Source organism: Triticum urartu, chromosome 7A (genome assembly GCF_056163025.1).
Source record: "Triticum urartu cultivar PI428250 chromosome 7A, HENAU_Tu73, whole genome shotgun sequence".
NCBI classification, from domain to species: Eukaryota; Viridiplantae; Streptophyta; class Magnoliopsida; order Poales; family Poaceae; genus Triticum; species Triticum urartu.
The window spans coordinates 16,530,930-16,546,209 of NC_141879.1; the positions used below are offsets into that span (position 1 = coordinate 16,530,930).

Genomic DNA, 15,280 nt, shown 5'->3' on the forward strand with positions numbered 1-15,280 from the left:
TGGTTTGTGAGACATTTGATGATATATATATGATCAGTTCTATTAGAAATTCTATATATATATATATATATATATATATATATGCATAACGTGTACAATGTGTAGTATCGTAAAATCCCAACAAACGGAAAAAAATTAAATGGAAAACACAAAATTAAATGAAAAAAAAATCGTAAACCCAAACCCCCCCAACCTTCTAATACCGGTTGGTATCACCAACCGGTACTAAAGGGCTCCCTGCGCCCGGAGCTGGCTCGTGCCACGTGGTTTGGCCTTTAGCCCCGGTTCGTGCTGAACCGGTACTAAGGGGGGGGGGGCCTTTAGTGCCCACACTTTAGTGCCGGTTATCGAACCGGCACTAAAGGTTCTTACGAACCAGTGCTATAGCCCTGTTCTGCACTAGTGTATAACGGCACCACCTGCCCCTTGTGCTCCAGCTCGAGGGAGAGCTGCGTCCACTGTCGATTCTCCCAGAGTGTATGGAATTGTGTGAGTTCATGGACAGCTACTGACTACCATATCCCAGCTGCTCAGTATAAGACTTCCAAAGAGTGGTGGCGAGTTTGCTGCAACTAGAACATGTTCGAATTGATCTGGAAAGATATGATCCTGGAGTGCAGCCGGCGGTATCTCTTTTAGTTTTCAGAACTTCTTCAGTCTTTCTCAGCCGCAGTTTTGTCATCTGGTTCTGCTCTGTACGTCGGCTCGCTCTGCCAAGTTTCTTCTTGTAACATCTGATTTCCCCTTCTTAATAAATATCGGCATACGGTCTTTCAGAGATCTGTTAAACAGTTGAATAACCTCCAGAAATAAGAACACTGAGTACTTCCAGTTGAATAATCATCTGCAACAATCACTATCAGTTTCAACAAACAATGTTCCCTAAGTTGCACAAGACACATAGGGATCAGATGAATTCACTGTCCATCGTTCCTCGGTACTATGAACCAATGGAAATGGATAGGATATGAAGAGCATAAACCATTCCACAGTGTTACAAACCATATATGAAACTAATAAATCCAGTGGTCATCATTCCACAATATTACAAATCGTACGAAACAAGTAAATCAAGTGGTCATCATTCCACAATATTACAAACCATGGGAAAAAAATAAATTCAGTGGTCATCACTCCACAATATTACAAGCCATATGAAGGAAATAAATACAGTGGTCACAATTCCACATTATTACAAGCCATTGGAGACAAATGAATGCAGCATCATTCACAACAGACATAACGCCTAATGACAGGCATGCATAGGGCCAGAAATCAGTAACCGGTCAATTGGCAGCATGTCACAAGGATGGTGAATCTTCTACTTCAGCTCCATCCATGCCGTTTGCTTCCTGGTATTTTCATAGGTTAGCAAATGTATTACAAAACTTAAACTACAATCATGATGTTTCTTAACTTGGAATAATGATGCATCAAGAGATGTATTATATACCTGTCATCTCGGTCCCAATGTATATATGGTATATATCGGCAGCGGGTTCACCACATGCTGAAGCTTTTCTCAGTTAGGATGACCTTGTAGTTTGCACGACTTCATGAACTCATTGTCGCTTCCCACCAATTCAAACCTCTGAAGAGAACGGGGAAGTTCTGGAAGCGATTTAAGGTGCCAGCAATGAATAATCTGTAGGCTCTTGAGCCACCTGAGGTCCTTCACACTGTCTGGCAACTGGTCCCAGTAGCATCCCACAATGCTGAGCTCACGAAGATTAATGAAAACTTCAAACAGTTCACGAGCAGGTCCCAGTTTCCTGCAGTAGCAGAGCCCAAGTTTCTTCAGGTACTTTGGGCCGCCGTTCTGCTGACTCAGCATCCAACTTGGGTAGCTTGGACTGTGGTACTTCCAGATTTTCAGACTTTCAAGATGCTCGGGTGGGCAAAGAGCTTCAAGTACCTCTGCTTGAACTTGTGGTGTGCAACTCGTATCATCATTCCAGTACAATCCCAGTTCTGTCAGTCCTTTCTTGTCAGCTAGCTTTGCTTCCTGCGCCTCCCTCTTGCTTTTAACATTTCCAAGATCATTGATACTCAGACAACCCTGAAGCTTGTTTAGGTCCCTCAGCTGGCTCAACTCATACCCATTCTTCTTCCTTACTTCGAATTCTTCAAATGTTTGTAGTGACGTCAACCTGCTAATGAACGGAGCACTAACTGTCATTACGCCCATGATATGCCGCAAGTTGGTGAGGTTACCCACATTTGTATGAGAGGAAACATTTATATCACTTAGACCAAACGTTAGCACCTGCAGATGGTAAAGTTTGTCTAGTGTTCTTGGTAACCATAGCTTTGCTGAGGGGATCACTAAACTAAGATAGCGCAGGTACATTAAATGACCAATGGTTTCTGGAATTGCCAAATGAGTCAGATCATCGTCTGGGGCTTGTACAACTAGTACCCGCAATTTCTTCAGCTTCTCAAATATCCCCCTAAAGAATTTTCTGTTAACTTGATCACATCATCAATAATGAGAGTGCATTCGTTCTCTAATTCAAAAATCTCCTTGGTAAACATTGCTGCATTTGCAACAAAAAGATGGCGAACGTCACGAGGAACTTGTGTTCTCAAGCCTTTCTCGATTCTGAAGCAATCACCCCCGGCCGCCTTCTCAGCAAAATCATGCATAAGATCATGGATGGAATAGACCAACTCCCCTCGTTGGTTGAGTCCTGCTGGTTGCACAAATGAGGTTGCCACTAACTTATGGAAGTAACCCTCACCAACAGCTTCCATGTCTTCCTCTGTATTAGTAGTCTGTATAAACCCCTCTGCCACCCACAATCTAACTAACTCATCTTGCTTCAAATGGCGTCTTCTGGGAAAAATACTACAGTAAGCAAAGCATCGCCTGACTTGCTCATCAAGATGCTGGTAACTCCACCATAGGGCCCCCATAGTATCATTCAGAAGGTTGCGATCTTTAACTTTTCTCCAAAATTTAACATCCTTTTGTCTGTTACGAAGTTGTCCCCCCACTGTACTGGCTGCCAGGGGTAGTCCTTTCAGCTTCTTTGCAATTTCATTTCCAATACTTGTGAGTTCTGCTTTATCTGGACCATCTGCATTTGGTTCATCAAGGGCATAATTCATGAACAGTTTCAGAAAGTCTTCCTCCTCCAAGGCACGTATTTCAGAAACATCACCAAGTGCCACATCAGGACCTAGATCTGAAAATGCATCTTTATCACGACTTGTCGCTATGATCCTGCTTCCTTCCTGTCCAGCCTTCAGTGGGGAAAGTAACCTAGGTAGATCCTTAGTATCAGCATCCTTATTGCACCAGATATCATCTAGTACCAGCAGAAATCGTTTTCCTTTTATTTTCTCCTTCAATTTGTCTTCCAGGACACCAAGGCTATTGTATCTGTATGCAGGTGGGTCGTTGTTTTTATCCTCTGAAGCTGCCTCGAGCATCTCAAGCATCTCCTTGTAAATGACATGCAAACTATAGTTCTTTGAGACATGAATCCACATAACAAGGTCAAAATAGTTTTCACTTTTCTCATACTCGCAAACATGTTGTGCGAGGGTTGTCTTTCCAGATCCAGGAATGCCATGAATGCCAATTACAGTGAAACATTTGCTGTTCCTTGAGCTTGAGTTGACATCACGAAGCATTTTACTAATCCCCTGACGATCCTCATCTCGTCCAGTTACCATTCCTGTTGGAGCTGAAGTGGTGGGTGTATGTGTATTTTTGGCAGTATCAGTTTCACCCTTCCTTGATGGCTTTGCTAGTGCAATAACTCCCCGTGCTTTTTCAATGAGTATTTTTATTCTATCCATATTGCCCTTTAAACGCAAATTTAAATCACCGGTAAGAGTAGTACCCGGTTCGACACAAATATCCTGCAAAAGAAACCAACATTTGAAAATTTAAATGATAAGTCCAATACAGTATTTTTGTAATATCACTGAGTTGACAACCGCTCGGTATTGTAAGTGAACAGGCTGGACATTCATGTTAGAATTAATCCCGTGTCCATGTGTGTATGTTTATCCATGTAGGATATCTACACCTAGTCTGTTTGGGTTAGGCCTAGCTTAGCAATACATATACATGTACCCCTATGTAATCTAACCAACGAGAAAAAGATCAGAAAGTTTATAAAGCAAGGCTTGATATGAGCGTTTGGCAATACATCGATCAGTTTTGTACCAAGGAGCTACATGAGTGGTCGCCAAGACGTTCCGTCGAGAGTTGATCGATCCAATCGGATCTAACTAGCGTCTATCTAAGGTAGACCATATGCGTACGACAAGTCGTGCATGTGCTAGTGCTACGGTTGATCAATTAAAGCTACTAGCTTGGTTGCTTGTCTGGCTAGCTAGACAATTAAGCTACTAGCTTGCACGCTATGCGTGTTGCTACTTTGGTGAATTATCTAGAGATCAAAATCCAATAATTGGTATCAGAGCCTCGACCATCTGCGATCTACGTTGGAGGACAGGGACGCTGAGTCAGTTTAGTCCGGCGATGACAGTTTCAAGGAGAACAAGAAAAGCAACAAGGTGAAGAAGGGCGGCATGTCAGCAACCAGTGGTGGAGGAACGGGCGGCGCCAACGTACTGGCACATCGCAACATGCCCATCCAGTACTTGATGCTCACTGGCACCAACTACGCCGTGTGGGCAGTGAAGATGAAGATCATTCTCCGACCCCTTTGAGTGTGGGAGGCCATCACGGACAACGGCCATCACGGAGGTGATCAGGGGGCGACTCTTCATGCTCTCTTCTCCCTATAAAAGCAGGTGAATGGAGGGAACAATGAGAAATTAATTGCTCCCTTGCCATTATTGTTGTCTTCTTCATTCTCTCTTTAGATACTTCTGGCTCCGTCTGGCCTTTTGCTTACCCCGTAACCAAAGCACCCGATGACCCACAACAAAAATCTATGGTGACACCCATATAAACGTCGTGAGCATCTCGTGCCATCGTCTCTACCATCTCCCGGTCCTGACGCTCTAGCCATGGCATTACCCCTCATGAGCGAGGCAGAGAAGAAGACAATGAGTGTGGTGGAGGAGAAGGCTTGGTTGCTTTTCGATGCCGACATGTCGTCTTGGCGGGGAAGGACCGGAAGGAGAGTGTTCGTGTAGATGCGGGCCGCCTGGCGCTGAGTAGAACTATATCCACAACATGACATCGAGGGAGTTCTTGGAGGTGGAAGTGTGGTGCCAGGCCCCATGGGCTGTCGGGCGTGACCACCTAGGGGTTGATCGCTAGTATACAACTTTCATGGAGTGGTTTGGTAGCATGGAAGTCAACAACACTCCGAGTAGTGATGCCATGGGTGTGGCCTTTGCTCGCATTGAGAGGGCGAGGGATGAACTGCCACCAACAAAGTGAAGGTGGAGGCCGGCCGCCATGCTGAGAAAGATTCCCGTGCCTAGGGGGGAGTCGCATTGGCCTCGGAGATGGGCAGCGAGGATGGGGAGAGGATGTGAGCTCTTCGCCCAACTACAATTAGCAATGCTCGGGATGCCGAGCATATTTTGTAAAGCCAATGTATTGGGTAGGTTGTGTAGCATGTGGCGCTTACGCCAGCAGTTCCCCTATCCATATATTGAACTTGTGAAGTGGACCTTTTGCGTGCGATCCCTCTAATGTAAATCTTTGGGCTTCACGTATTCCTCAAGATGTTCGGGATCGTAACCGAAAAGTGGGGCAAATTGTGAGCGTTTTTTGGCGAAGCAAACAAAGTCATAGGGGGCCCTAGCGATACCCACCCCATCAGACTGGGCATGGTGTTAGAGAAACTACCAAGGGGTATGACTCAGTGGTACCTAGTTGTCCCAGCAGGTCTTCTAGTCAATCGACATGGGAAGACCATGCATTCTTTCAGAGTCCTCAGTAGCATCTGTGAGGCCGACTAGGTCGGCCCCAACTAGTGCCCCTGAGGAACGCCCTCACATCTTGTCCAAGAACCGCTCCCTAAGTCAGGGTGCCTGAGGGCCCTTTCATTATGGATTGAACACTCGACCCATGAAGGGTGCACCATGATCGGCCTTTGCCCGGGTGTGCCCGAGCAGCTTAGGATCATGGAGACAAGCTATCGAATCCCATTATAGCTTGTGCTTATGAGACGAAAGTCCATGCAGTCTTTTTGTCTACATTGCTACTCTTATACCTTTCACATGAGCTTTGCATAACATGTACCACAGAGTCATCAAATATTGAACGCTACTTTTTATGTACCACAGAGTCATCAAATATTAAGCACTATTTCATGCACAATAAAAGGTGTCCTATCCCCGTACGGCACAGAATAGGGAGTGTTCATTGCAACTTGATGTAGCATCTTCACCCCCCCACTGTACCATCATATAAGTATTTGTACAGAATTCCATCATATGCATAGTAATTTCGTCAATTCTATATGCTAGAAGTCGATGGAGTCCCCCAAGAGAAGTAGATCAAGCTGAACAAAACGGAGGGGTTCTTCATACGGAGACAAAGTCCAGCGATGGTCGCATCCTCATCTACACCGAAGGTGACACCTTGTTCGGTCCGCTCCTCTCCAAATCCAGAAGGGACCCCTGCCCCTCGCCTTGGCTCGAAAGGTGCCGGACCGCTGGAAGATGGAGAAGCTCACCCTAGAGCCAGGATTGGACACGATGCCGGCCACCATGGGAGGTACTCAACCCGACACAGCGCTGCACGAGGATAACCAGACGAATTGCCACACCGCAGGTCACCGCTACCACCACCAAGGGAAGAAAAAACTGCGCAAAGGCACTGACATTGAACAAACGAACAACGAGCAGGATGAAGCAACCTTACAGGAAGCAGATCAAGCCCGTATGGCTAGGCTCCATGCCCACGCCACCGCATCAAGTTGCTGCTAGCAAAAGAGGGGAGCCCTCTCCCCTCCCTGCCCAAGAATGGCGCCAACCAGCGAGCAAGCCAAAGCAGAGCAACATTGCTACATAAACAGAGCACCAAGCTTCATCTCATTCGCTGTTGACGCAGCCAACCCGACACCCACCTCACAGCACTCTGCACACTCCTACCATGCCCCAGACGACACCTTCAAGAAGGTGGCGGCGCACGTTGCGCCGTTGCCGTCCAGTCTTGGAAAGACAAGGGTTTTCACCCGGGTCATGGAGCAGGAGGGAGAGGGAACGGACCTCGACGTAGCCTCCGAGGAGGAAAACGGCACCTGTATGTGTCGCCGACGCCGTGGCTGGAGACCCAGCCAAGAATTTCTCCCGGTCCAGTTCTGAAGCTCCAGGCAACCCCACCAGCCGCGGATCCGGCGTCTTGAGGCCGCCGGCGACCAGATCCGGCAAGGAGGAGCGCTCTAAGGGGAAGTGGGAGCCGCCTTCAGATCCAGACGCGAATAGGGGGGCCGCGCCCCCGCTGCGACCGGCGCCAGCGCCCGCCGTCACTCGCCGCCCTCGCGACCAAGGAGACGGGGGGCAACACCCACGACGCCGCTCGCCGCAGAAACGGCGCCGCCGGACCACCCGAGGCCGCTGCCTCGGCGCCCGAAGCCCTCCGCGAGGAGCGAAGCAGCCAGATCCTCGCCGCCGCCGTCCTGGGCGACCATGCAGGCTTCGCCGGAGGCCTCCTCGGGTGGCGGCAAGGGAGGGAGGAGGGGGGGGGGAAGGGGGGCGGCGGCTAGGGCTTTTGTCGCCACCCGAGTCGCTCCGAGCGGAGCGACGCGGGGGCCGTTTGCAGGTTACCTGGAAGGGCCTTTGCAAGGGCCAGCTACTACCTGCTACCACCTTGGGTGGTACTTTGCAGTGCATGATTCGTATAAACAACAATATTGACCATGAAAGGCAACAAGAGCATTAGTACAAGGACATCATATATTATTGTTTACGACTCACTCACACTTCTCACCATGATCGTTTCAAGACGGACCAAATAGGAACAGTGTGCCAGGAACAAATTTTCAATTACACACTTCCAAGAACCAGTCATCACGGAGGATGAAGATCTCCGGGAGACTGCAGAGGCTGACAAGGGGAGAGGTGAACGGCATAGCCACGTCGGAGTTGCCTGAGGGCATGAGCTCGATGGCTCGCCTCTGGTGCTCCTAAGCGGGATGTGGCTCAATTGGGGAAAAGAACATACCTGGTTCCTAGTAGTCCAGACGTCTTGAGCGTAGCTGACTTGATGGCTGGTGGACCCGCCTCTAATCTTTGCCTGAAGCCCATCGTCACCTGACTGACTGACTCATCGGTTGTTGGCTGCTCTGTTTCAGCACTGCCTTGTTCTGCTTCAAGGAGCAGGCCCTTCACTCAGTGTTCAATCTTGGATGAAGCATTTTGGCAGTGTCACAAGCTTAGAGGCGTCTCCTACTTTAGTTGAGAAAGTAGTGTTAAACACGTCAACATGTCACGCTACATGACAGGCGCATCTACTAGGAGATAGTTAGGTTGTTAGGGTCAAATGTGAGACACATTAGTCCCGGTTTGTAACAGAACCGGCACTAATGTGTCCATTAGTGCCGGTTCCAACGGCTAGGCGGGAGGAGCTCTTTAGTACCGGTTCGTGGCGAACCTTTAGCACCGGTTCGTGCCACGAACCGATACTAAAGAGTGTGGTGGCAGGATGTAGTCATAGTGGGGCCCCTCCAGCACCTTTAGTACCTGTCCGTGACACGTACCGGTACTAAAGGTCGTCCTATATAAACCCTTCGTCCACCCGCACTCTGTTCTTCCCCCTTTTCCCTCTCCCTCTCCTCTGTTCTTCCCTTCTCCTCTCGAGTTCATCACAAAATTTGTCCCAAATTTGTCAAGATTTGCAGGCCCCCATCCATTCAAATGATCACAAAGGTTAGCAACTTTGTCCTTTCATCTCTCATTGCTAGATTAGCTCTTGCATTGGTTTATATAGTGATTAATTGTGGGTTTTAGTAATTTGGGAGGAATTATATGTGGTAGTATTTGATTTATATGCAAACTGAGGTCAAAATAACACTTAGTTTGCATATGTAGGTGTGGATTACTTAGTGCTTTCTAAATCTCCGTCGTAACCACCGTCGATCGCCCGCATCGTCCCATCGCCGGCACCACCTTGTGGTGAGCTTCTTGTTCATGAAATTTTATATAAAAATTGATGTTTCTGTGATCTGGATATATAGTTACTCGTATAATTATCTTACCCGTACGTTGTTTGTTATACATAGTGCCATGGTTTTGATATCCGTCCCCGTCGGCCCTCGTCCTTGTTATGATTCGGATGTGGTATATTCTCTTTTAAAACTAGTTGCATTTCGTGTTTATGACAAATTATGCCCATCAAGTTGACATAGATATTTTTTCTAGGAGGTATGTGAACCGGAAATTCCAACCGACCCTATTGTCGAGAGGTTAAATTTAGTTGAAAGAGAAAACGAGTACTTGAAAGAAAAATTGAAAAGAATTGAGGGGGAGAAGATGGAATTGGAGTTGCATGTTGCCGATGTCGTCGGTGATCACAAGATAAAGATGGAGAAAATGCGCTTGAAGATTAGAAAGATTAGAAAATATGCCATCGATAGTGAGTCTTGGTATCATTATGCTGTTGGATCAATTGGTTATAGCTATCCTGGCCATGGGTTCCCAGAATACGATGACACAACAATGGGGGAAGAAGCTGAGCCGGCAATGCGGGAAGAAGCTGAAGAAGAGGCATCAGATGAGCCCGTTGATGATCTAGGTTGGGCCATTGCCGATGCAAAGAGAAACCGTGCAAGTGATTTGGAGAAGAAGAAGTTGCAGCGCAAGTTAGAGGATCACAAAAAATTGTTGTACCCGGATTGCGTAGGTGACAAGAAAAAGCTGGGCACCACACTGGAATTGCTGCAATGGAAGGCAGAGAATGGTGTATCTGACAAGGGATTTGGAAAGTTGTTGGTAATGATAAAGAATATGCTTCCAAAGGACAACGAATTCCCGAGAGTACGTACGAAGCAAAGAAGGCTGTCTGCCCTCTAGGGTTAGAGGTGCAGAAGATACATGCATGCCCTAATGATTGCATCCTCTATCGCGGTGAGTACGAGGATTTGAACGCTTGCCCGGTATGCGGTGCATTGTGCTATAAGATCAGCCGCGATGACCCTAGTGATGTCGAGGGCGAGCGCCCCAGGAAGAAGATTCCTGCCAAGGTGATGTGGTATGCTCCTATAATACCACGGTTGAAACGTTTGTTCCAAAACAAAGAGAAGACCTGTTAGAAAGACGGAAAGTTGAGAGTACCCACTGACGGGTCGCAGTGGAGAAAAATTGAAAGAAAGTACGGGAAGGAGTTTGCAGATGATGCAAGGAACATATAGTTTGGTCTAAGCGCAGATGGCATTAATCCTTTTGGGGAGTAGAGCAGCAACCATAGCACCTGGCCTGTGGCTCTATGTTTGTATAACCTTCCTCCTTGGTTGTGCATGAAGCGGAAGTTCATTATGATGCCAGTGCTGGGAACGTAGCAATAATTCAAAATTTTCCTACGTGTCACCAAGATCAATCTATGGAGTCATCTAGCAACGAGGGAGGAGTGGATCTACATACCCTTGTAGATCGCGCGCGGAAGCGTTCAAGAGAATGGGGTTGATGGAGTCGTACTCGTCGTGATCCAAATCACAGATGATCCTAGCGCCGAACGGACGGCACCTCCGCGTTCAACACACGTACGGAGCAGCGACGTCTCCTCCTTCTTGATCCAGCAAGGGGAAAGGAGAGGTTGATGGAGATCCAGCAGCACGACGGCGTGGTGGTGGAAGTAGCGGGATTCCAACAAGGCTTCGCCAAGCGCCGCGGGAGGAGGGAGATGTGTCACGGGAGGGAGAGGGAGGCGCCAGGGCTTAGATTGGGGCTGCCCTCCCTTTCCCCCACTATATATAGGGCCAAGGGAGAGGGGGGGGCGCAGCCTTGGCCCTTCCTCCAAGGAAGGGTGCGGCTAGGGAGGAGTCCCTCCTCCCCAAGGCACCTAGGAGGTGCCTTCCCCCTTTAGGACTCTTCCTTTCCTTATCTCTTGGCACATGGGCCTCTTGGGGCTGGTGCCCTTGGCCCATATAGGCCAAGGCGCACACCCCTACAGCCCATGTGGCCCCCCGGGGCAGGTGGCCCCACCCGGTTGACCCCCAGGACCCTTCCGGTGGTCCCGGTACAATACCGGTGACCCCGAAACTTGTCCCGATGGCCGAAATAGCACTTCCTATATATAATTCTTTACCTCCGGACCATTCCGGAACTCCTCGTGACGTCCGGGATCTCATCCGAGACTCCGAACAACTTTCGGGTTACCGCATACTAATATCTCTATAACCCTAGCGTCACCGAACCTTAAGTGTGTAGACCCTACGGGTTCGGGAACCATGCAGACATGACCGAGACGTTCTCCGGTCAATAACCAACAGTGGGATCTGGATACCCATGTTGGCTCCCACATGCTCCACAATGAGCTCATCAGATGAACCACGATGTCAAGGACTTAATCAATCCCGTATACAATTCCCTTTGTCTAGCGGTACGATACTTGCCCGAGATTCGATCATCGGTATCCCGATACCTTGTTCAATCTCGTTACTGGCAAGTCTCTTTACTCGTTCCGTAACACATCATCCCGTGATCAACTCCTTGATCATATTGTGCACATTATGATGATGTCCTACCGAGTGGGCCCAGAGATACCTCTCCGTTTATACGGAGTGACAAATCCCAGTCTCGATTCATGCCAACCCAACAGACACTTTCGGAGATACCCGTAGTGCACCTTTATAGTCACCCAGTTACGTTGTGACGTTTGGCACACCCAAAGTATTCCTACGGTATCCGGGAGTTGCACAATCTCATGGTCTAAGGAAATGATACTTGACATTAGAAAAGCTTTAGCATACGAACTACACGATCTAGTGCTATGCTTAGGATTGGGTCTTGTCCATCACATCATTCTCCTAATGATGTGATCCCGTTATCAACGACATCCAATGTCCATGGTTAGGAAACCGTAACCATCTATTGATCAACGAGCTAGTCAACTAGAGGCTTACTAGGGACATGGTGTTGTCTATGTATCCACACATGTATCTGAGTTTCCTATCAATACAATTATAGCATGGATAATAAACGATTATCATGAACAAGGAAATATAATAATAACTAATTTGTTATTGCCTCTAGAGCATATTTCCAACAGTCTCCCACTTGCACTAGAGTCAATAATCTAGTTCACATCGCCATGTGATTAACACTCATAGGTCACATCGCCATGTGACCAACATCCAAAGAGTTTACTAGAGTCAATAATCTAGTTCACATCACTATGTGATTAACACTCAATGAGTTCTGGGTTTGATCATGTTGCTTGTGAGAGAGGTTTTAGTCAACGGGTCTGCAACATTCAGATCCGTATGTACTTCGCAAATCTCTATGTCATCTTGTAGATGCAACTACTACGCTATATTTGGAGCCATTTTAAATAACTGTTCTACTTGGAGCTATTCCAAATTGTTGCTCCATTATATGTATCCGATATCTCTACTCAGAGCTATCCGGATAGGTGTTAAGCTTGCATCGATGTAACTCTTTACGTCGAACTCTTTACCACCTCCATAATCGAGAAAATTCCTTAGTCCACTAGTTACTAAGGATAACTTTGACAGCTGTCCTTGACTGACTCATGGCAAGGCACATTTCAGGTGTGGTACACAGCATAGCATACTGTAGAGCCTATGTCTTAAGCATAGGGGACAACCTTCGTCCTTTCTCTCTATTCTGCCGTGGTCGAGCTTTAAGTCTTAACTTCATACCTTACAACTCAGGCAAGAACTCCTTCTTTGACTGATCCATCTTGAACACCTTCAAGATCATGTCAAGGTATGTGCTCATTTGAAAGTACTATTAAGCGTTTTGATCTATCCTTATAGATCTTGATGCTCAATGTTCAAGTAGCTTAATCCAGGCTTTCCATTGAAAAACACTTTCCAAATAACCCTGTATGCTTTCCAGAAATTCTACGTCATTTCTGATCAACATATACTCATCAGAAATTCTATAGTGCTCCCACTCACTTCTTTGGAAATACAAGTTTCTCATAAACTTTGTATACACCCAAAAACTTTGATCATCTCATCAAAGCATACATTCCAACTCCGAGATGCTTACTCCAGTCCTTAGAAGGATTGCTGGAGCTTTGCATACTTGTTAGCATCTTTCAGGATTGACAAAACCTTCCGGTTGTATCACATACAACCTTTCCGCAAAAATCGTCGAGGAAACAATGTTTTGACATCCTATCTGCAAGATTTCATAAATAATGCAGTAATCGCTAATATAATTCCAATAGACTCTTAGCATCGCTACGAGTGAGAAAGTCTCATCGTAGTCAACTCCTTGAACATGTCGGAAAACATCTTAACGACAAGTCGAGCTTTCTTAATGGTGATACTTACCATCATTGTCCGTCTTCATTTTAAAATCCATCTGTACTCAACAGCCTTACGACCATCGAGCCGTTCTGCCAAAGTCTACACTTTGTTTTCATACATGGATCCTCTCTCGGATTTTATGGCCTCGAGCCATTTATCGGAATCCGGGCCCACCATCGCTTCTCCATAGCTCGTAGGTTCATTGTTGTCTAGCAACATGACTTCCAAGACAGGATTACGTACCACTCTGAAGTAGTACGCATCCTTGTCATCCTACGAGGTTTGATAGTGACTTGATCTAAAGTTTCATGATCACTATCATAAGCTTCCACTTCAATTGGTGTAGGTGCCATAGAAATAACTTCCTGTGCCCTGCCACACACTAGTTGAAGAGACGGTTTAATAACCTCATCAAGTCTCCACCATCCTCGCACTCAATTCTTTCGAGAGAAACTTTTCCTCGAGAAAGGACCCGATTCTAGAAACAATCCTTTATTGCTTTTGAATCTGAGACAGGAGGTATACCCAACTGTTTTGGGTGTCCTATGAAGATGCATTTATCCGCTTTGGGTTCGAGCTTATCAGCCTGAAACTTTTCACATAAGCGTCGCAGCCCCAAACTTTTAAGAAATGACAGCTTAGGTTTCTCTAAACCATAGTTCATACGGTGTCATCTCATCGGAATTACGTGGTGCCCTATTTAAAGTGAATGTGGTTGTCTCTAATGACTAACCCATAAACTATCGTGGTAATTCGATAAGAGACATCATGGTATGCATCATATCCAATAGGGTGCAGTTATGATGTTCGGACACACCATCACACTATGGTGTTCCAGGCTGTATCAGTTGTGAAACAATTTCCACAATGTCTTAATTCTGTGCCAAACTCGTAATTCAGATATTCATCTCTATGATCATATCATAGATATTTTATCCTCTTGTCACGACGATCTTTCAACTTCACCCTGAAATTACTTGAACCTTTCAATAATTCAGACACGTGATTCATCAAGTAAATATACTCAACATCTACTCAAATCATCTGTGAAGCAAGAACATAACGATATCCACTACACGCCTCAGCACTCATTGGACTGCACACATCAAAATGTACTACTTCCAGCAAGTTGCTTTCTGGTTCCATTTTACTGAAAAACAAGGCTTTCAGTCATCTTGCCCATGTGGTATGATTTGCATGTCTCAAGTGATTCAAAATCAAGCGAGTCCAAACGGTCCATTTGCATGGAGTTTCTTCATGCATATACACCAATAGACATGGTTCGCATGTCTCAAACTTTTCAAAACGAGTGATCCCAAAGATCCATCAACATGGAGCTTCTTCATGCGTTTTATACCGATATGACTTACGTGGCAGTGCCACAAGTAGGTGGTACTATCATTACTATCTTATATCTTTTGGCATGTACATGTGTATCACTACGATCGAGATTCAATAAACCATTCATTTTAGGTGCAAGACCATTGAAGGTATTATTCAAATAAACAGAGTAACTATTATTCTCTTTAAATGAATAACCGTATTGCGATAGTCATAATCCAATCATGTCTATGCTCAACGCAAACACCAAATAACAATTATTCAGGTTTAACACCAATCTCGATGGTAGAGGGAGCGTGCGATGCTTGATCATATCAACATTGGAAACACTTCCAACACATATCGTCAGCTCACCTTTAGCTAGTCTCCGTTTATTCCGTAGCTTTTATTTCGAGTTACTAACACTTAGCAACCGAACCGGTATCTAATACCCTGGTGCTACTAGGAGTACTAGTAAAGTACACATCAACACAATGTATATCCAATATACTTCTATCGACCTTGCGAGCCTTCTAATCTACCAAGTATCTAGGGTAATTCTGCTCCAGTGGCTGTTCCCC

General features: G+C 46.3%; 1 protein-coding gene across 1 annotated transcript in view; it reads right to left on the reverse strand.

Moving 5' to 3' along the window:
• Positions 1–2,430: 2,430 nt before the first annotated feature.
• LOC147956996 (putative disease resistance RPP13-like protein 1) overlaps positions 2,431–15,280 on the reverse strand; it is a 31,309-nt gene continuing 18,459 nt past the window's right edge. Inside the window, exon 2 of the mRNA XM_087531538.1 lies at positions 2,431–3,870. Coding sequence (XP_087387664.1) covers positions 2,431–3,807 — 1,377 coding nt within the window. The 5' untranslated portion in view covers positions 3,808–3,870. The remainder of the gene's footprint in view (positions 3,871–15,280) is intronic.